The following is a 22,212-nucleotide window of genomic DNA, read 5'->3' on the forward strand; positions in this document are numbered from 1 at the left end:
TTAGGATTATTCTATATTCCTTTGTGAAAGTTGTCATTTTTTCTGCAGCTCTACAGGCATGAGTGTGTGTTACTCAATATCTGGTGCACACAGTCAATAAGGAATGTGTGTTGTAGACTGATATAGACTAGGATGAGCAGAACACATGACAGCATGGATACAGTATGTCAGTGATTACATCATAAAGTGTGTGTCCATAAAAAAAGTCACATTATCCACACAAAGGCACTATCACCCTGTGTACACCTTGGTGGCTTTGAATTCCCTATTTACCCATGCTGCCTGGACCATGCAAAGATCCATATCTAGCTGTCAGTTCTAAGTCTACAGGAGGGGAAAGGACCCTTGAATAAGATGGTCTTAAGAGTCAAGAGTTACAAATCAATTTTTATTCATAAGGAATACAATTTACAAAAAACAGGCATAAAATGAACAACTAAAATGGTATAAAAAATGAAAAACAGTAACAAGAATATATAAGTATGAAATAACAAAAAGAAAACTTCAATGAAAATCATAACCAAAAACATTTCTTAACAGCATTTTCTTAATGAACATTTAGAAACACAGTTGTAGTGCTGTTTCTCCTCTAGGACAAGACGTCAAGGCAGTCCCCTCAGATGTCTCTCAAATGGTGTTGTCCGTATGAGAAAGGAGAAGGACCTCAACCAGACAGTCTGGCATACGGATACATAAATTTAGGGTCTCTATACATTGAGGAAATTATCTGAGAAGAAGAATATTCCCCCAAAAAGTCTTTGACTGTGAGGATTGTCGTCACAGGGAACTCCTGAGGAAGAAACTCACTCTTCAGGGGGCTGTCTTCCTGGGATCCGTCCTATGCCATGTCTCCTGCAGTTTCTGAGACCTGGGAGGAGAAGGCAGCTATTAAGACACTGATTTGGTGGGGACATGCATACCAGCTGTCAAGTTGCTGCCTTCTGTCCCCTCAGCTGCATTGGACAGACAGCACTGATCTTTTCACTGAAATCATTGCTGATATCTCTGCAGGCTGGGAACATCACCAGCAACCCTCACAGTACTGTGGGAGAACAAGCTGCTCCTCAGACTCTACCAGTGCAAACCAAGAATGGGGAAATGGGGAGAGACCTAATTGGGGTGCAGGAAGAAAGGAGAAGGCCACATGATACCCAGATCAAAGCCAATGACCAGGACTCATTTGCCATTTGCACTTGGTTCTTATCCCTACAAGGTGCTTCCAACCATAACATGACCCCTGTATGACCTTTGTCACACGACCAAGAACTCGTTCAAAACTCTTCATAGCATCCAATCTGTGATAGGGAGATGCAGTCATATGATATGTTATTCCTCTGTCACCATTTCTGGACTGCAGTTTCAAAAAGGGCAGAGAAGTATAATTGCCAATAACTCAGTTTCTGAAGAGTGGTTAACATCCCAGAATACTTGTGCATACACAGAGCAATGAATAACTCTATCACATAAGGTGGGTGACTGACTGGGTGTGGGGAGATTAGAAAGGTGATAGGGGAAGCAAAGATGTATCCAATAGGCAAATGGTATCAGACATTGTTAATCTGACTCAGCTGCTTGTTCCTACCACATTTTGCTGGGTCTGGAGGTTGCTGGCCTTCTCCTGTTCATCTTCATCCTTCGGGTTCAACTCAAACAAATATCGCTATAACTCCTTGCTCTCCTGCTTCAATGTGACCAACTTCTTCTTCATACATGCCTGGTCCATCAGGAGCCGGCTGTGCAGGTTGCTGGAAACACACTCTGCATAGTAAGATCCTGAAGCCTCTTCCTCCCATTCCAACTGCCAAATCCCACAAAGTCCACCAGGACCCAGATACCCATAAAGACTTCATAGAATACATCTCCATACATGTAAGGCTGCTGCACAAACAGCAAATGGCCAATCCAGGGAAGAATAAATTGTTTCTGTGACCCAAGCACCAATAAGAGTCCATGTCTGTCCAAAAGAACAAGGGATCTACAACTACCCATGAGAGCCCAATGCATCGGGACAGCATCAATTAGTAGGCAGCAAATAACCACAAGAGGACAGTATGACCAAGGGAGATCATGCAAACCATGTGGTCCACACATTGAGCTTTGTTAAACCTGCTATGACCCCAGAGCCGCAGGTTGGCCTAATAACACTCTGATGCCTGAATCTGTGTAGTTCTATCCAGAGCCTTGTAAAGATGCATAGACACTGTGGTGAGAAGTCACAGTCTCTTAAAGAACTGAAACTGAGTCCAAAAGACCCACAGCACAGTGATATTTAAACAGCAGAAGACATGGACCCAGAGCTGCAGGCTCTCCAGTCCAGAACAAAGAGAGGCAGCAATGGCCATTCCACAAGTGAGGGGCCCTTCTGACCAGTACTTACCGATAGAAGTTAATCTCCTTCTTGAGCTCCTGAAATTTCTCACGATGTTCAATGTTCTTTGTGTCTAAGTTGTGCAGTAATGACATGACCTCTTTCTCCTTTATCTTCAAGTTTTCATAAAATGGATTTGGCCTGAAGTAGGGGCTGGCCCCAGGAAGATAGAACCCAATGAACATCGAGGTTTAGGATTATATGAACTCAGGCTGTGTCCTGTACTACCCCAGTCCTGGAAGGACACTTTCTGAATTCTACATATTTGAATTCTTCAGCTTCAGAAACTTGGAATTGTGTGCCCAGGACAACAGAAGCTAAGCACCCAGATAAAGGGTTCCCTGGCTCACTTTTTTCAATCAGGAGGGCTGGATCTGCATTCAAACCTGTTATGCTGTCAAGAGCCTAGGCCACAGAGCTTACCCAACCACACACACACACACAGACACACACACACACACACACACACACACACACACACACACACACATCCAGAAACCTCTGATTTCATTTTTCCTGTCTTGACAAGTGGAATGCTACAAGCCGAATAACTAATATTCTAGAGGCAGACAGTACACATAATTCTGGAGATGAGACCAGATATTGCCACAAACTTATAATCTGCTCAAGGCATACAAATGTATAGACAAATGTGACCACACAGGCAAAGAACTGTACTGTTGAAAGTGGGGCTTCCAAAATAAAGTACTTACACCTCCATGAAACTATTTTACAGGAATATCCTGAGGTCAAAAAACAGACCCCTAAATTCCAAGGGTGGAGGGACACAGAAACATATAAAAGTTGTGCATATGCATGCAGACCTGTGCACACACAGACACACAAACTGGGACACACCCACAAGAAAAGAAAATTAAACAGACTCAAAGAATGAGAAAGAGAGACAAATATGGAAAGAGCACAATGAGAATCATTAGAAATGTATGCACCATTACTGTCTCAGTGTTTAAGGCACACAGACAAGAAGGAACAGGCCAGAGCCTCAGGCCTTCTAGTTAAGCATGGAGATGAACAATGTGGGACCTGTTACCTAAGGGTGCTGCCATGAGATGATAGCGTTCAGTCACATTCCTAGCAAGTACAAACACTGTCCACAAACTCACAGCACCTAGAACCTTGCAAAGCTGCCACTTGTCAAGGGCTTTCCAATTGTACACTGGGAACTCATGCTCCAGTGACTTTATCCCTGAATTCTTCACTCAGATCACAAGTTCAGATTTTCAACAGGCAGAATCAGAGAGTCCATGTCCAAACTCACTCCTCAGTAAGGGTCAGGTTCTGAATCTCCTCTCTATGGGAGATGAGGTTTAGAACAAGGTCCTTTGTTTGGAGCAATGCATACCTCTTGTTCATGGATCCACCTGTCACATAAAGGAGGCGATCTGTCAGCTCATTTCTCTCCTTGGTAGTTAGCTCCAGTTCTCTATTCAGCCTCTCCTCTTCCTCGTTGTCCTGCACCTTGTTTAGGATATTTTCAGGGGATGACGTCTGTCTGCAGGCCTCTGTAGGTAGAAGAACACAAGTGAACCCGCATGGGGTGAATGCATAGAGCATACACAGACCACAGTGAGGTCTAAACAGGAGAACATGCTTGGAAGCCAGTGTCACTGCAAGAAGTTTGGTCTGTGTAAGAGGCATCCTAAGTGGATCACAGTCCCCCCACTACTATATAGAGACCAAGAGATGTAAGCAGCCAGGTGTTCCCTATGCCCGCCCACACAGGCTTACAAGTACCAGAGAGATGCCTTCTCCAGGATTATTATCAGGTACGCAGGCTACAACCTGGTTTCAGGACCATCACCCCTCTGGTTTCAGAAGTCAGATCATCAATTCAGCATCCACAATGACTTGATTGATCAAGGAAACTCAGATATCCTACACTGTTACTCTAGTCCAATAACTTTGCATTAAAAAGTCATGTAGGGGGAGGACATGGTCAACAGACTTATTAATTCCCCCTACTGAAATGACAAATGCCCCAGAAGTGCCAATAGGTTACAGGCTCTTTCTCTACCTGCTCCATATAGTTTGGCTACTGTAGAAAAATATCTGCCACACAGAACCTCTAATATATGAAGGTAAGATTGGCCACGTCAGCCAGAGGTAGTCAGAGGAGTTCTAAGAATATAAGGTCATGGCCAGGAGCACAGTTCTCTCCCTCTTACTACTGTCAGATAGTCACTGAATTTAAAGAAGCAATGAAAGTGAAGTACATTGATGCCCTGTTTAATTCAGAAAAGTTATACCCTCCATGACTCCTGGTGGTGTTATAATATCAATTTAACATACCGAATGCACTGTAAAAGTAAAGACTAGAAGTTCACCCAATAATAGCAGAGGCAGTGCCATATCCTCCATGTGGTTATGGAGAAACTAATGATGTGAAAACCTTGACTTTCAGGAATTGTGATAATCATGGAATTCAATATCTGTTGAGATGTTCCAGTGGTTGTGGCCCATTGCTATAAAGGCCAGCTGAAGGCCCCCACACTCACCCCTGAGAGGAAGATCAACATACACTGCCCAGAACTTACTCCACATTCCCCATGTGTCCATCATTACCTTTAGGTTTCGTTTGCTTCACTCTAGACTCTTCTCTATCAACATCAACTCTCCCAAAGCACCTACAAAGACGGGAAAACATGTCTGTGGATATATCCTTTGGACACTAAGAGAAAAAGTAGGGAATTGGTTGTCACAACGATACTGGTGACATCACAGGGATTCCAAGGTCTCTCTAGGAGACAATAGAATGTCCACGAAGGGACAGCTGATGTCATGGATAACAGACTTTGCCTCCCTGCTAATGTTCTCCCTGTACTGAGCAAAAGCTGATGGACCCTTTTCAGGGGACTTCCCTGTGGCATAGCCACTGAGCACCACATGCTTCCAAAGCCAAATTTGGCTCTAGGCTTGATTGGAAAAACCTAAGTCATTACTATGTATCTAAATGAGTGCTTCCTCCCCAATCCCTGCACAGAAATGTTTCATCCTACCTCAAATTCTCCTCAGTCAGCAATATTACCCATTAAAGATTACTGAGAAATCACACCAGTTCCTATAAGTAGCCAAAGAGGTCTCCTGTCTCATCATGTGCAGGTGCATGAAATCACACCCAGAAATAGCCTGTAGGATAGGTGGCAATGTGGGTGTGTGTTATAGGTACAACCTGAAGCTTTGTGCTTAACATTTGACAGTTGCCACCAGATTCTTTAGGAGAAAGAATTGCATTCATTATGGTCCTGGCAACAATGTGGTGATCTGTTAGGAGAGGAAACTGAAATATTGGATCCACCAGTGAATGAACCCTCAGGCTGAGTGTGGGGCTCTCCTCTTTGCACTTAAGTTACCAAAGCAGGATTGCTTACAGGCCTCTCTAAGCTATAACGTGTGATTTCATCTGAAAAATAAAATAGTCAGCAGATGTGGGGGGGGGTGCAGCCAAAGGAGTAGGACAAGCCTAGAGACATAACTCAGTGGACAGAGTAAGAAACAAGCATCTTCACTCCTGTTTCATGGATCACCCCACAAAACACAAAAGCATGTATCGTACTAAAAAAAAAGCCAGTTATTTTATTGAATGCATACACTAATACTGTTTACAGTATTAGTATCAAAGCTCAGATTTTGGGGGCAGATCCATGACTTGAACTATCTTCCTGACAACATATAAATCAATCAATCAATCAATAAATAAATAAATAAATAAATAAGAAAAAAAACCACAAAAATAAAAAACACAAAAAGCACAAGCCTCTCATGTGAAGCTACAGAAGAGTGATCCAGTGGTCACTTCTGACCAGGCCATTTTAGCTATGACAGTGCATAGTGACCCTTAATTTGATGGGTCCTATATAAAGCTTTGTGCAATATTGTCATTTTAACAAACCTCATCCAGAACATACATAACGACACAGGATATGATTGCCATGTCCTTGCTGTGTACCAAGTTATTTTTCTGTGTCTTTGACTGTCAGGAATATTACAGCAACAATCTGAGATGGCTGGTAGACTTGGAAGAAAGTGGATATGAAAGATCCCCATTTATATATCAGTACAGCCATTTCTTACGAATGAGAATCTTTTAAGCTGGCCCTCGCTTAGCCCCTACACATTAGACAATAGACCAGAAAGTACAGAAAGCACATTCCCACCCACTCTCTAGGAAGCTGCCGGACCATAAGAACAGAGGGTACAGAACATATTTACTGCAGGGCAATTAGAAGACAGGAAACATCTCTGGGAAGCTGACTGATCACTATAGAAGTGAGATGTCCTTGGTACTGAATGCAGCTGTGCTATAGGCTGACATCGCTATAGCCTTGTCCTGGGAACTCCAGAACAGAAACACCTGCCAAGACAGATATCCTTGGTCCTTGTCCTGGGAAACCCAGGATAAGAAAACATATATCAAATCAGACATCCTTCCTACTGAAATAGCTACATTGATGTGGTTACGGCCTTATCCCAGGACGAGAAACATCTGCCTAGTTATCCTTGGCACTGAAATAGCTGAGCTAATGAAACTGTGTGATCATAAATGACTGTTTAAGCTGTACATTTCTGTTGTTTGAGGCTCCTCACATCCCTCCTCGTGAGGACCGTGTCGAGCCCCAGTGCATTGGTATCCCAAAGTAAACCTCTTGTTTTTACATCAAGACTGAGTCCTGTGTGTTCATGGGGTGGTGATTATCCTCAGGACTGGAGCGAGAGTCTCCTCTGTCTGAGGGTCTTTCAGATAAAGCTATAGTTGTGGGTTACACACCTCAATTCTCATTGGCTAATGCTGTCCTCACAGTCCTTGGAGGCCCCTTTGTAAGACTACCTGTTGGAAAGTGGAAGCAGCTTTATTTGAGCTCAAAGTGAACCTGACGAGCAACTTAGAGAACAAGATGGGGTAATTGAGAACCTGTCTAAAACCAGCACAGAAACCCACCCTCCATTCAAAGCATCATCTACCAATTCTTGAATTTTTACCATTCTCTGCCAACCAGTCTTTCATTCAGGAAAGGTAGAAAAAAACTGGAAATGATCTTTTTATTCTAAGGACCTTGATCTGTCTTTCCTTAGGTCCACGTTAAGAACAAATGAAATGGGTATCACCATCTGAACAACTTAGTATCACCTACTCAGCATTTCTAGCCTAATACTGTGCCTATGGCAATCTCAAGCTTCCCTGAGTGTTGCTGCCCCAGCAAGAAGAATGAAGAACTGAGGTCAAACCTCACTTAACCTTTCAAGGGGTTAGAAGAAAGCCATCAGAGATACTGCACTTCTTTGTCCTTAGATTAAATCAAGATGATACAACATGAATCTATTGGGATATTCAACCATACATCTTCCTCACAACCCCACCTATCTGAGTTCATTGCTTGGCAGAATTCATGCCCCACCATCCTAGATATTTCTTGATTCATTGCTGCCAAGGGCCAGGTTTCCTGAATTTTGTTTTTTGTAGAATTGGGTGTAGTCAATCATAGTTGCCCTCTGTAAGAAATGACAAATATCTATAATAACTGACCACACTGGACTTGTGTATACAAGTACAGTGGTGGAAAATTAAGCCTAACTGAGGAGTGGGAATTCACCACAGTGTCCTGGCCTTTCTCTGCCCATATCACAGCTCACAGGCGGATGGGGCAAACCTTGAGTTCCTCTGTAGAAACAGAGTGATGTTGAATGGACACTGAGCAGGCAGAGCAACACAGCTGAGGCAACTCAATTCCAGCAACAAATGCATTATGTGTTTCCCATCTTAACAGCTCCTTTTGAGGACTTGTCCCCACACCTAGCTTAAACACAGCAATTTTCATACATGCCTGCCTGCTATTTCATATTGTTGCTGTAATACGCCTCCACATCATAGATTTCAAAAAAGAAAGAAAATAAACCTGACAGTGAGAAGGGTGATGCTTGTCAACATCTAGTGTGTTGGGGGCCCAGGTATGGTCACAAATAACCAGGACACAGGGGATGCAAAGCAAAGGCAGATGCAACTGCATGCAGCTGCAAGTTTATTAACCCTTATACAGGCATGAATATGGATTACCTCACTTTCCCTTTTGGCAAGATATAATAAGATCGTTATTCCCATGATATCAGGAACGACTGAGGCAAGACTAGGCAAAGAAGTGAGACTAAGCAAAGGCTTCTCCTTAAAATATCTGTATAGCAAGTCACCCCTCTTGCTAGTATCACAATCTACTTGTCATACCCCAGAGACCATGAGAGCTGCTTCCACAAAAAACGGACACAGTACAGCATAGTGTAAGGTAAAGTGAGAAAAACATTTTCTTCTCAAGGGCAGCGTTCCAGCCCCTGCTTGCATCTCTCAGCCGTCTTTCCTTGATCCTGTCTGGGAAGTGTATCTCAATGATTCCTCAATTTCTCTCTTTGTCCTTTTGTTTTAAAAGTAACACTTTCTATAACATAGCTAATTGTCCTTGAAGGGGTTTAATCATGCAAAAAGAAAGCAATATAATATATAATGTATGCAACCTTTAATGACTGTATCTATTTTCTTAGGGGTATTATTCAGATACCTTCCCAGATCTGGATTTAACTTTGGTAATTGTTATCTGTCTACAAAATCAACAATATCGAATGAATATTCCAGTTTTCTGGCGTAAAGTCCTCGGGAGTAAGAACTAATGATTTTGGAATTTGCTCGGTGTCTATTGTTATGTCCCTCATTTCATTTCTGATTTTTAATTCATGTATTGTCTCTCTTGTGCATTGTTAGTTTGAGGAAGGGGTTGTCTCTCTTGTGGATCTTCTCAAAAAAAAAAAAAAGAGGAAGAAAAGAAAAAGACAGCTCTTGCTTTCCTTGACTTTGTATTTTTCTCTTTGTTTCTAAAGGCTTGATTTCAACCCTGAGTTTACTCCTTTCATCAGATCCTACCAGACTCTCTATGGGATGAGGCTTTGCCTCACTTGGTAACAGCAGCATGGAATAAATGAAGCTTCTGCTGATCTCTGTTGTGGTGTTGCACATCACAATCTCACCGAAAACCATGCATAGCCTGGTTTTAGGCTCTATTAAAGCAGCCCAGTATTTCAGTGTTACCTGCAAGGTGCCATGGAACGGTAGTAACATAATTCTGCATGCACATCGACAGGGTTCTCCATGGTCTTCTGGGTCATTTGATAATAATTTATAGTGAGTTCATGGATGAACACACACACACACATACACACACACATACACACACACTTTACTGACATGGTGCATATTCTTTGCACACCAAAAATAAAGTGAGCGTTACTGAAAATGCACCAATAATGGAATCGAAGGAGGGAGCAGTGGGGAAGCTGGGGCTTAGAGTTACTTAAAAGACCCGATGCAGATTCTCCTTCTATTGGAGGAGAAACTTGATAAACCATGTGGTTCTTTATTTTCTTTCTCTAGAGCACACAGGACTAGGGTGGCAGCTAGGGCTTTGAGTGTGTTTGGCTGGTACTGTAGCACTGAATTAAATCCTAGGGCTGGAACCCTATTAATCATCTACAACAATTACAGGGCAGGCTGGATGACGACACTCAGCTGACAATGTGGACATCTCAAGACAGTCACTGGACAATGGCTGACACACTTGTCTGGAGACTGGAAATGTTTCTCGATCTTGGAGAGGAAAGAAGGACCCTCCCACTACACTGTCCTCTAAGGAAGTTTATTCAGGTGAGGGATGACAGGGACTGTTTTGTCTCATGTCACACGTGTCAGTAGAAAATATCCTAGGTATTGGATGGCGCTGTTAGCATTAACAGAACAAAGCACATAGTGTTGGGAAGGATAATAAATTATGAGTAGGATTAGAAAACCCCAAGCCTCTTCCAGGTTCTAGGAGAGCAAAAAAAAAAATTACCACGAAATACAGCATTAATGGGATAGTTTGGTTAAATCTAGTTACTAGTTTCTATTGTGATACCTATTGTCAGTGCCTGTGCCGACAGTGTGTGAATATCGGGTGTAGGTTTGTGGGGGTGAAAGAAAACACGTACACGGGTCACCCCTTTTTAGCCAGTGCCACCAAGGCTTTACTGAGATCTCCTTATATACCAGAGGCAAAAGCAGTGGAAAAACAACAAGGCAGGTGAAAATCCACAACCAGGAAAATAGGACAAGTCTGTGTGGTGAAAGTTCCAGCCCAATCAGGGGCATAAACAGCTTCTTAAAAACAAGAAGCAGGAAAGCTCAGTGGGGAGGAAGGGTGCCATGGAAAATCCCAGCCCCAAATCAGGGGCTAAGAGCAGCTGTCAAAGGTGTAAACAATTTCTTGCTATAGCAGGCTGAAAGGCTCCACCAGGGGGGGAGGGAAACACCAAGGTAGGGCCCAACAGGAGCCTTCACTGGTGGCTCTAATGTTTCACTTTCCTCTGCCAACTGGCCTCCACACTGTTTCTAGCACCATAATGATTTCAAGTCTTCCTCATAAGGAATTTTGTGGCAACCGTTGAATGCTAAGCACGAGGCTTCATGAGTGTTCCCCTAACACACACCCATGTTGCAACCTTCCATGCAGGCTATTTCTTGATGTGATTTCAAGCACCTGTACATAATAAGACAGGAGAACATTTTGAGTGCATATTCAAACTGGTATTATTTCTCAGGAATTTTTAATGGCTAATATTGGTGAAGGAGGATAATTTGAGTTAGGATGAGACATTTTTGGGCAGGATTTGGAAGGAAACATTCATTTAGATGCATAGGAATTACTAAGGTTTTTTTATAATCAAGCCTTAAGGAAAATTTGGCTTTGGAAGCAGGAGATGCTCAGTGACTCTGCCCCAGGAAAGTCTCCTGGAAAGGGCACCTCAGCTTATGCTCAGTACAGGGAGAACATTAGCAGGAGGCAAAGTCTGTTCCCCGTGACATCAGCTGTCCCTTCTTGGACATTCTATTGTCTCCTAGAGAGTTCTTGGCATCCTCTGCTATGTCACCAATGTTGTAGTGACAACCAGTGCCCTAGTTTCTCTCAGCCCCAGTCTGGCAGATACATCCTAAGACATGTTTTCCAGTCTTAGAAGTGTCTTGGGAGGGGGGGATGTCGATTGTGGAGAGACTAGGGTGAAGGAGTCTGACCTTTCGTCTCAAAGAAATGATGGACAAAGAAAGTGGTTCTGGGAATGTGGAGTAAATTCTGGGCAGTGTCTTTTGAGCTTTATGTGGAGGCGGGGGGAGGGATGGTGGGGGTCCTGCAAGCTTAAGCTGACCTTTCTAGCAATTGGCCACAACAACTGGAGCATCTGCAAAGGAATTGAATTTCCATGAATATCACAATTCCAGAAAGTCATGGATTTCTGAACATTAATTTTCCCATCCCCAAAGAAAGGATATGGTAAGGCCAATGCTACTATTCTGTGAACTTCTGGCCTTTACTTTTAAAGTTGATTGGTGGCTTGTTTTTTGTTTGTTTATTTATTTATTTAGTTGGTAATATTATTTATTGCCAAAGTCAAACATCTGGGTTACATCCTGGGACCCACATGACAGAAGGAGAGAAATGGCTCCTGAAAGTTGTTTTGTCATGTGCTGCACACACACACACACACACACACACACACACACACACACACACACACTCACACACTCACACACACTCAGACTCATACACACACAAACTTTAAAGCAATAGTAATTTTTCTTAGAGTCTGATATAATTGGTTCTAATACAAAGACAGCCTGAATGTAGTTACTATATAATTAAATAGTACTCATGCTCTCAGGCAAAGAGTTTAAAGTTTATAGGTACCTAATAAACTCGCATTGGGACATATAAAGAACATTTAAATGTTCAGCAGAAATACAAAGAACAACTAATTTAATTTGTTAAAAGTGAAAGCCTATACAATTCTGAAGGTTTTTATACTGGTTTTATTATACATGTAACTATGAAAAGAAAACATACATACTTGATCAATGAAATGAGGAAGAGTGATTTAATGAACAGAAAAATGGATGGTACTTCAAAATTTCCATGATTACATATTACCTATTTAATTCCCTCCACAATAGCAAGAAATGGACATTATTATTTATGCGACATTACAGATACATAAACCGAGAAAATATTGTTTGGCCTGATTTTCTGAGCTTCCTTAAAGGTTTAGTTAATTGACAGAGCTGTGGTTTAAAATTAGGGTCCATATTCTTCTGTTTTTAAATGTGTGACACTTTTCTCTTTTTTTCTCCATCTTTATTAAATGGGTATTTCTTTTTTACATTTCAATTGTTATTACCTTTCTGGGTTTCCAGGCAAACATCCCCCTAACCCCTCCCCCTCCCCTTCTATATGGGTGTTCCCCTCCCCATCCTCCCCCCATTACCACCCTCCCCCCAACAAGCCCCTTCACTGGGGGTTCACTCTTGGCAGGACCAAGGGCTTCCCTTTTATTTCTAGTGGATGCTGCTCTCCCTGATCTGTGGGAAGTGGATGGGGGGAAGGCCCTGGCCTGAGGTGAGTTGGAACTGGGGTAGAAAGGCATAGGGCCTCCTAGGTGAGAATGCCAAACCTCCACTGCTGCTGCAGCCACCATGGAGAAGCCCTTGTTCCTGCTGCAGGGAGGAGAGTCTGGTGGCCACAAGATGGCTGAAGGGGAGCTGAGAGTGGACAGCTTCATCACCCGCCTGCTGGAGTTATGAGGATATCATCCGGGAAAAATTGTGCAGATGACTGAAGCAGAAGTCCGAGGGCTGTGTATCACGTCTCGTGAAATCTTTCTTAGCCAGCCAACAGCTGTGAACACAGATTTCTTTTGGAGAGCAGGCCTGTGCAGGCCCAGAACCAAGGTGGGACAGTTCAAGCTACCCTTTTTCCATGGCCAATCTCAGATCATATTCAGAAAGTATTTCTTGGGCTAAAGAGATGGCTTAGTGGTTAAGAGCCCTGACAGCTCTTCCAGAGGTCCTGAGTTCAAATCCCAGCAACCACATGGTGGCTCACAACCATCTGTAATGAGATATGATGCCCTCTTCTGGTGTGTCTGAAGACAGTCACGGTGTACTTGTATATAATAAATAAATAAATAAATCTTTTAAAAAAAGAGTATTACTTCCAGGTGATGGATTTCCAATTTATGGAATTGAACTAACTTACTGATGGTGGAAGTGACACAGAGAGTTAAAGTACAGAAGGAATAATCCAGAATGTCCACCAACAGTTGCTGTCACACCAGGGCTTTTAAAAGCTCAGTTGCTAGAGAAGCAATGTAGTCTTTGGTTATTCTCAAGCTTAGGTCTTCTAGTCATTATAAGCTGACCATGACACAAAAAGAGTCATCTATATCAAAATAGAGAATAGTAACTAGATTCACACCACACTATCACATCACTACTGTATTTGAGGTTCTCAGTTAATATCTAAGAACCTGGAAGAGGCCTGGGTCTTGCTACAAATACTCATAATTTATGTCCCCATTGTCAGCTGAGATTCTTCATGCAGCCTGGGGTCAAGGAGGTCATCCCACAAAGCACAAAACACCCATCTCAGATAAACATGTATGGTTTATTGAATCCAAAACATCCATGAATTTCAGGACACAATTAAATGTTGAAACCTAAGGATAATAGATATAGAAGAGAATTAAGATTTCTTGTTCATAGATCCAGTAAACACCTTCAACAAATCATAGCAGCAAACTTCCATAAGGTAAAGAAAGAAAAGGCCATAAAGGTACAACAAGCCTACAGAACATCAAACTAATTGTACCAGAAAAATTCCTCCATTCACATAATAATTAAAACGCTAAATGCACAGATCAAGAAAGAATATTAAAAGGGGTAAGGTATAAATATCTAGTAACAAATAAATTCAGACGTATCTGAATTACACCAGACTTCTCAACAGAGATTCTAAAAGTCAGAAAATCTTGGGCAGATGTAATGCAGACACAGGCTCCTATATTCAGCATAATCCTCAATCACCATAAAAGGAGGAACGAGGATATTTCATGACAAAACCAAATTTAAACAATTCTTTTCTCTAAGAAAGCCTGTTGCCCCACCAAAAGGAGATCCTAGAGGTGTGAGGTGGGAATGGATATGTGTGGGTGGGGGAGCACTGTCACATAGGCAAAGCTGAGCAGAAAAGGGATATAAGGTTTGATGAGGGGAGTGTGGAAAGCAGGACAACAGTTGAAATGTAAATAAATAAAATAACCGATTAATCAAAAATTGCCAAAAATAAAATAACAAGTAAAAAGGTAAATGAAAATTAAACCAAACCAAACAAACAAACAAACAAACAAAACCCCTGTAGTGTATTGGCCTAATGCTGCTTGTATTGTAATGCTAATTGTAGAACTCAAGACTGGTGAACCCCAAATAACTGACCCTGCTCCCAGTTAACTGTGATTATAAAGAAGCCAACAGACAACAGCTGCACAGCAGAGAGATGGGGGAGGGGAGCTTTGAGGGCTTTGCTAGAGAGGATCATGAGGAGGGAAGAAGGAAGAAGAAGCTGCCATAGAATAAAGGAAGAACGTGTGTGATGGAGAGGAGAGAGGAAGAGGACAGCAGCCATGGTTAAGGGAGAGGAGAGCCTGGTCCTGAGGGCTGTCCAAGTGGAACAAAGAGCAGCCAAGATGCTACACAGCCTGTAAGAGTTAGCGTTATTGTTTGGAAAGTAGATCTGATACCATGGAGGGCAGGCAGCTGCACAGCTACTGTGCTGACTAATGCACACTAAAAATAAATTTAACACAATATGAGTAACCAGTAAGACAGCTCTGTAGAGGATCCTAAAAGGAATACTTTAGTTTGAAGGGAAGGACAAAATACCAGAGAACACAGGGGATAAATTAATAAAACTAGGAAAGTTAATCAAAGAAGACTGTGAAAACCACAAAAGTTAACAAAATGACAAAATTTAATACATAGGTTTAAATAATAATTACATATCACTAAACTCAATATCTAGGGTGGTGGGGCATGAATTCTGCCATGGTCTGAACTCAGAAAGGTGGGGTTGGGAGAAACATGTCTGGTTAAATAGTCCACCCACATTGTGTCAATGTGATTTAATCTAAGGACAAAGAAGTAGAGCATCTCTCACGGCTTTCTTCTAACCCCTTGAAAGGATCACTGGGGTGTGGCCTCAGTACTTCATACTTCTTGCTGGGTCAGCGAAACTCAGGGAAGCTTGAGATTGTCATAGCACAGTGTTAGGCTAGATATACTGAGTAGATGATACTAAGTTGTTCAGATGGTGATACCCATTTGCATGTGTTCTTAATGTGGACCTAAGGAAAGAGAGATCAAGGTCCTTAGAATAGAAGGAACATTCCCAGTCCTTTTCTACCATTCCAGACTGAAAGGCTGGTAGGGAGAAAGTGGTAAATAAGAAAGAATTAATAGATGATGCTTTGAATGAAGGGTTGGTTTCTGTGCTGGTTTTAGACAGGGTCTCACGTATCCATGTTGCCCTCTCCCTGGCTGGCCCGGTTCACTTTGAAGTCAGTGCTTCCATTTCCAATAGACAGTCTTACAAGAGGGGCCTCCGTGGTCTCTAGGACAGCATCAGCCATTGACAGTTGAGGTGTGCAACCCACAACTATAGTTTTAGCCACTTTGTTCCATGTCTACCAGCTATTTCAGATTGTTGCTGTTCTATGCCTGACAATCAAGGACACAGAAAAATAACCTGATAGAGAGCAAGGACATGGTGATCACATCCTTGCCTCTGCTGTATGTTCTGGATGAGGTTTGTTAAAATTCCAATATTGCAAAAAGCTTTATATAGGGCCCATCACATTAAGGGTCACTATGCACTGTTTCATCTAAAATGGCCTAATCAGAACTGACCGCCAGACAACACTTCCTGCGAAGTTCCTATGAGAAGCTTAAGTTTTTTGTGTTTTTTCTTCTTCCTTCCTTCCTTCCTTCCTTTCTTTCTTTCTTTCTTTCTTTCTTTCTTTCTTTCTTTCTTTATAGGTTTAGAGGAATGTATTTTGGGCCACGGATCTGCCCCTAGTATCTTAGCTATGGATGTGATCAATCAGTGTTAGTGTATGCATTCAATAAAATGTCCATTTTTGACTAAGGTAGATGCTTCTGTGTTTTGTGGGGTGACCCATTGTCAATGTCTAGTGAGTTGGGGCCCTGGGTATGGTCGCATACCCACAGGACAGGGGGTGCAGAGCAAAGGCAGAAGAAACTACACGCAGTTGCAAGCTTTATCAATCCTTATTAAGCTAAGAATATGCATTACTACAATTTTCATTGTGTCAAGATACCATAAGATCATTATTCCCAGGATACCAGGAACAATGAGGGAAGATTAAACAAAGAAAGATGAATAAACAAAAGCTTCTTCTCAAAATATTCATATAACAAATCACCTCTCTAATTATAATCAAAATATACTCACCATTACCAAGAGAGCATTAGAACCACTTCCACAGAAACGGGACACAGCAGAACATAATTTAAGGCCAAGTGAGAAAAACATTTTCTTCTCCAGGGCGGCATTCCAGCCCCTACTTGAATCTGTCACCAGGCCTTTCTTGACCCTGCCTGGGAGCTGCATCTCTATGTCTTAACAATTCCTTCTTTTTTCTTTTGTTTTAAAGTAACACTTTACATAACATAGCTAAAGGTCCTTGTAGGACCTCATGTAAAAATAAAGCAACATAATACATAATGTACATAAGATTATGGCAAAACTAGCTCCTCCCATGCTATGGAAAATCCTTTGAAGCCAAGCCTTGGGATCTAATCCTGTCAATTGATCAGCCAATAATTTCGCTATTTCCATAGGGGTAGTATCTTCTAGCTGTTTACCAAAAGACATTCGAACATCATATTTCAAGGCATTAATTACTTTTGAAGCACTTCATTACCCTCTAAATAGGCTTGAATTAACTTCCAATCATGTTCTGTGTCATTTTCCATATATTTACTAACACAAAAGTAGTAGGATTTCATCATGATAAGCAATATAAGCCCGATAACTGGCATTGGCCGCAGCAGAAGAAACCATGAGTAAAACACACATTGCTAAGAATAAGTGCTCAGCAGTAAAGGACTTTCTTGAAGGGGACAAAATTATTCCTTTCAGTGCTTAATCGCTTCACCTGACCCCACAGGTAATAGGGTTGTCACTGCACAGATCCTTATCCATTGTTGTTTGTGGACAATAAGAGAAGCCAGGGCCTCAGTAATGGAGGACACCTCCTCATCTCCTGAGAACATCCATCAGGAGAAAATGTAGCTGGTTTAACTGGATTCCTTTGAGGGTAGGGAGCAGTTCTTATTATTCTGTGCTTGGATCCATCTCCCGGGTAACCAGAATAGTCTCCCATCCTGTAATGAGACAAAACCCTCTCCCCTATATACAATGATGTCCCTTCCTGCCATTCAGCATCCCGGACAATTTTTATCCATACTGTCTGTTCCATGCCTTCTGGGGGGAAGTTCAACAAAGTGTCTATCGGCTATTGATATAACTTCACCTTGTGGTAAATTAAGAAAATTAATAACGTATAATGCTTGTGCCAATATAGCTCTGGGACTGGTCTGCAAACTCCATTCAGGTTGAATAAGGCCATCTCTTTTCCCCCTTTTTAATTTTATAATTTGTCATTTCAGGGTATGGTGAATTCTTTCAACAAAAGCTTGTCCTTGTGTATTGTGTTCTGTACCAGTAATATGTACAATATGATATCATTGACAAAATTTTTTATATTGATAAGAAATATATGTTGGTCCATTACCAATTTTAATTTTAGAAGGCGGTCCCATAACAGCAGACGTTTCCAATAGATGCTGTATAACATGAGCAGTGCGTACTCCTGGCAATGGTGTAGCCCACACAAATTTTGAAAAATTATCTATGCTTACATGTATATATGAAAGGCGACCAAACTCAGAAATATGGGTTATATCGATCTGACACGATGTATTAAGTTGCATCCTTCTGGGATTAATTTGAGATGGAATACATTTTATACGTGAAGACTGACACATAGGACAATTAGCAATAATTTGTTTGGCTTGAGAATAGGGAAGCTTATATTTAATATGTAAATATCCTGTATTGGCATGATTATGACTGTGTTCTTCTAGGGTAGCAAATGCCACTAATTGATCTACCATATGATTGCCAAGTGTTAAAGATTCTGGAAATTTTGAATGTGATCTAGTATGTGTAATGAATATTCTAGAGTTTCATAATAACAATAGGCCTTTAATATGTGAGAATAACATTTAATATAGGCTTAGATGTAGAAACAACAGCAGTCTCAATATTCTGTACTACTCCTACAACATAAGCGGACTCAGCTATAATATTTTTACATCATGAGTAAAATCCTGGAATAAATTAATTACCGCTAATAATTCATTTTGTTGTACTGACCCAAAAGAAGATTCTTGTCCCCAAAATTAATCTTTGGTCCAATAAGCCATCTTGTTCTTAGAGCCGTCTGTAAACACAGTAAAGGCTGATGGTAATGGATCAACAGAAATTAGTGTATTTCTCAATTTTTTTTTTGTTTTTTAAAGCAATCCCACAATTTACTATGGGGAGGATGAAATTCAATATTTCCAGTGTAAGAAATCATGGCTAATTGAAAAACCTCAGACATCTGCATTAAATATTCCCCTTTATCTTTGCTTAATGGGAAAACAATAGCAGCACAATCATATCCCCACAGAGTAACAGGTCTTTGTATGCCTTGCTGAATACTTAAAGAAATTTGTTCCTCATATTTTGTTAATGTTTGGTTAAAGTTTTATTTAATATAAACCCATTCTAAAGGCAACTCATCCTGAGCGAAAGTGCCTGTAGGATATTCAAGAGTATTTAAACATAATTTAATAACTCTATCTGGATCAATACATGCCAAATATGCATCTTTCCATTTTCAGAAAAGATACCCTTGCATGCCTTCATATAAGCATTAATATCCCCAGCCTCCTTTATAGGTAATAATGCTCTCCTGTACTCTTCATTAGCATTTTCAAAAGCAAGCATTTGCAGCAGTTGTCCTCCAGCTTCCTCTCCTACCATTGTTCTTTCCAATGTTAATTTTAATATACATAAAAACTTAATACATGGTTCATAGAAAGCTACTACCTTTTTCAACCAACCAGTATCATCCTTTATAATAAGTCGGTTGGGCCACACCTTGAATCGATGCTAGCCTAAGTATAGGAAAAGAAAAAGCAGGTGAATTTGTCATCATCATCGTGTGAATCTAATGGTCAACATGCCATCCTCAGGAAACGACTTAGAAAAACCTGCTTCAGGCAGTGGTGCAGAGGGCAAAACTTTTACTTTCGTTTTGTCTTAATGAAGCTCTAGCTTCTTGTTCTGTGTTCGTTATTACCCTGTGTGCATTCATGGCCTTGAACACAGTAAAAATTACAGCCCAAAGAGACCAGAAATTGGAATCTTTTTGCCCTGCCTGACAGCCTTTTTCACCTTAACTTTCACTTTGACCCAGATATCAGAATCCCTGGAACCCTCCTCAGGGAACCAAGGAGTGTACTCTTGCAGTCTCTAAACACTTTTCTAAACCAGACTGATAGACATGAATTCCCTGCACTCTTAAAGATGCTTAAGCATAGCAAGATGAAGAGAAGATTTATCTTGTCCCATTTCCTTGTAATAAAATGTACTTACCTTATTGACTGTCCAGACTTACCTTCAGGGACCCTGTTCCAGTGCCAAAGGTCAACGTCTAGTGTATTGGGAGCCCTTCGTCCGGTCGCATTCCTTTCTGTGTTTCCCGATGCTCAGTGGCCATGCCACTCCAGCATGCTTTGAAATGAACCAGTCCGCAACCACCACCACCACCACCACCACCACCACCACCACCACCACCACCACCACCACCACCAGCACCACCACCAATTTGGTTTTGTAAATAAAGTTTTATTGACATCGCCATCCTCAGCATTTACATCCTGTTCAGTGCTGCTTCTGGCTGCAGCTGCAGGGCTTAGGAGCCACAGAGCCCTTTAGGCTCCCAGAGCTGAGAGCATTGACCTTTTGCCTTGTTTGTGAAAGAGGTGACTGACCCCTGTGCTCGAGGTGGCCTTTCTGTGCCCCTTAACCCATAGCATAGGTCTCTGTGCCATCCTCTCCCTTTGCTATGGTGTGCACTTCCTGGTACATTTCCGTTAGCTCTTGACATTTCCAGAGCATTGGGTCTTGCAAATTGAATTTGCATGGCACCAGGAATAGACCTGATAGCAGGGTGTGGGACACTCCCTATGGGGACCCTGCCCAGGGGCATAAGCTTACTTTTCCAGTCAACTCACTGAACAGTGAGCCTTTGTGGGACAAGGTACTTCACGACATGACTTGACCTCTCTGCAGTGCACCCAATCCCTGCTTGGCTCAGATGTCCCCCAGAGAGGTTGTGTGAGTGTCCCCAGTAGAGGCAACACTCTGTGTGGTGGCATTGACATGGCATCCAGGAAAGTCAAAACCAGAGAGACATGTCGGGCAGTTGGAAGCAGATGTCTGTGTCCATGGAGAGAAGGATGGACTAGACACTCCTGCAGGGGGTGAGCTGAGAAGCACTTCCTTGGCTTTTTCACAACCATACATCCTGCATGCCATGCTGTGTACCCATGCTGAGCTGAAGCCCCAGGCTTTGAGTCTCCCACAGCTGCTGTGTCCTGGGGCCAGGTTAGGATTAAGCAGACTTCAGCAGGAGAAAGGTGAAAACCCTGGTTGCGGGGTGGGGATAGCACAGTCATAACACTCCTGCACATGAGGCCCCTGACTTAGAGCCGTATAGCAGCAGTGACAAGCCAGCTCTGGTGACACTCATCTGCAATCTCAGCCCATGGTGGGTAGAGGCAGTAGGATCAGTTGTTTAATTATCCTTGGCTACACGGCAAGTTCGAGGCCAGCCTGGGCAACTTTGTCTATGAAAATAAGACAAAATGAGGTCTTGACTCTGAGCATCACAGTCTGTACCTGGCACAGTTGCCCCACCCAGGTAAGAAACCCCTCTGTCCAGAGGCCATAACTGCAGGAGACCCCTGGCCAAGTGTCTATACAGGGCCCTGTTTGACTGGACTGTGCTGAGGACCAACCACGCTCTCCTCAACAGGAAGGACATAGGAGAGGCTGTTACTGTGAGATTCCGGGCCCTGAGACGGCCAAGAATAAACCCTGTCCTTGGGAAAAGCCATGGAGACTGGGAACCCACGGGATCTCTGCAAACACCAGGGCTGGCAGAGAACTCTGATCCTCTACGGCAGCTGCTCTCAATCTGTGGGTTCTACATCAGAGCTCCTGCACACCAGACATTTACACTACAATTCCTCACAGTAACAAAGTTACACTCATGAAGTAGCTCTCCAATAAGTTTATGGTTGGGATCACAACATGAGGAACTGAAATAAAGAGACACAGGATTAGGAACGGTAAGAACCGCCATTCTATAGGAACCCAGGCATCTGCACTCGGTGTCTGGAAGTGTGATAGGCTAGACTTCACCCTCAACGTTGCCAGCATGTGGGCACCAAGCCTAGGTTACACCCCAATGCTTACTGGATATGTGCAGGCCTGGTTCCATCAAGAAGTAATAAAGGAACCCTTGGCAAAAAAACACTGGGTACCAAACAGGTCAGGAAAACACACCCCCTCTGCTGCAACTCCTCTCAGGACGGCTAGTCTTTCCAGGAGGCCCCGGCTATAACCAAACCTTGTCTCCCAGTGCTTGCCCATTGGTGTCTTGGCCATTTTCAGATTTGAGGACTTTGAACAGAATAGCTTCCAGCAGATTTGCATCAATGAATCCAACAAGTAGTTGCAGTCCTACTTCACCCAGCACATCTTCAAGCTGGAGCAGGTGAGAGTGGA

At 42.3% G+C, this 22,212-nt stretch overlaps 1 protein-coding gene across 1 annotated transcript; it reads right to left on the reverse strand.

Moving 5' to 3' along the window:
• Nucleotides 1–378: 378 nt before the first annotated feature.
• On the reverse strand, nt 379–4,197 carry LOC134483445 (disks large homolog 5-like). The gene is made up of 4 exons (XM_063278712.1): nt 3,732–4,197; nt 2,378–2,521; nt 1,583–1,745; nt 379–868 (listed from the first exon to the last, which is right to left on the reverse strand). The coding sequence occupies exons 1-3, from the start codon at nt 4,025–4,027 to the stop codon at nt 1,661–1,663; spliced, it is 525 nt and encodes a 174-aa protein (XP_063134782.1). The 5' UTR covers nt 4,028–4,197; the 3' UTR covers nt 379–868; nt 1,583–1,660.
• Between the last annotated feature and the right edge of the window lie 18,015 nt (nt 4,198–22,212).

The sequence above is a fragment of the Rattus norvegicus genome, chromosome 19 (assembly GCF_036323735.1).
Source record: "Rattus norvegicus strain BN/NHsdMcwi chromosome 19, GRCr8, whole genome shotgun sequence".
NCBI classification, from domain to species: Eukaryota; Metazoa; Chordata; class Mammalia; order Rodentia; family Muridae; genus Rattus; species Rattus norvegicus.

What these genes read in the sequence shown, in the direction of transcription:
- LOC134483445 (XM_063278712.1), bottom strand. Translation starts at nt 4,027, where the DNA reads ATGCCTCTTACACAGACCAAACTTCTTGCAGTGACACTGGCTTCCAAG. An exon ending in GGTGGATCCATGAACAAGAG is followed by an intron (nt 2,522 to 3,731) that starts GTATGCATTGCT and finishes TCCTGGGGCCAG; the next exon opens with CCCCTACTTCAGGCCAAATC. An exon ending in AAGGAGATTAACTTCTATCG is followed by an intron (nt 1,746 to 2,377) that starts GTAAGTACTGGT and finishes GTGTGTTTCCAG; the next exon opens with CAACCTGCACAGCCGGCTCC.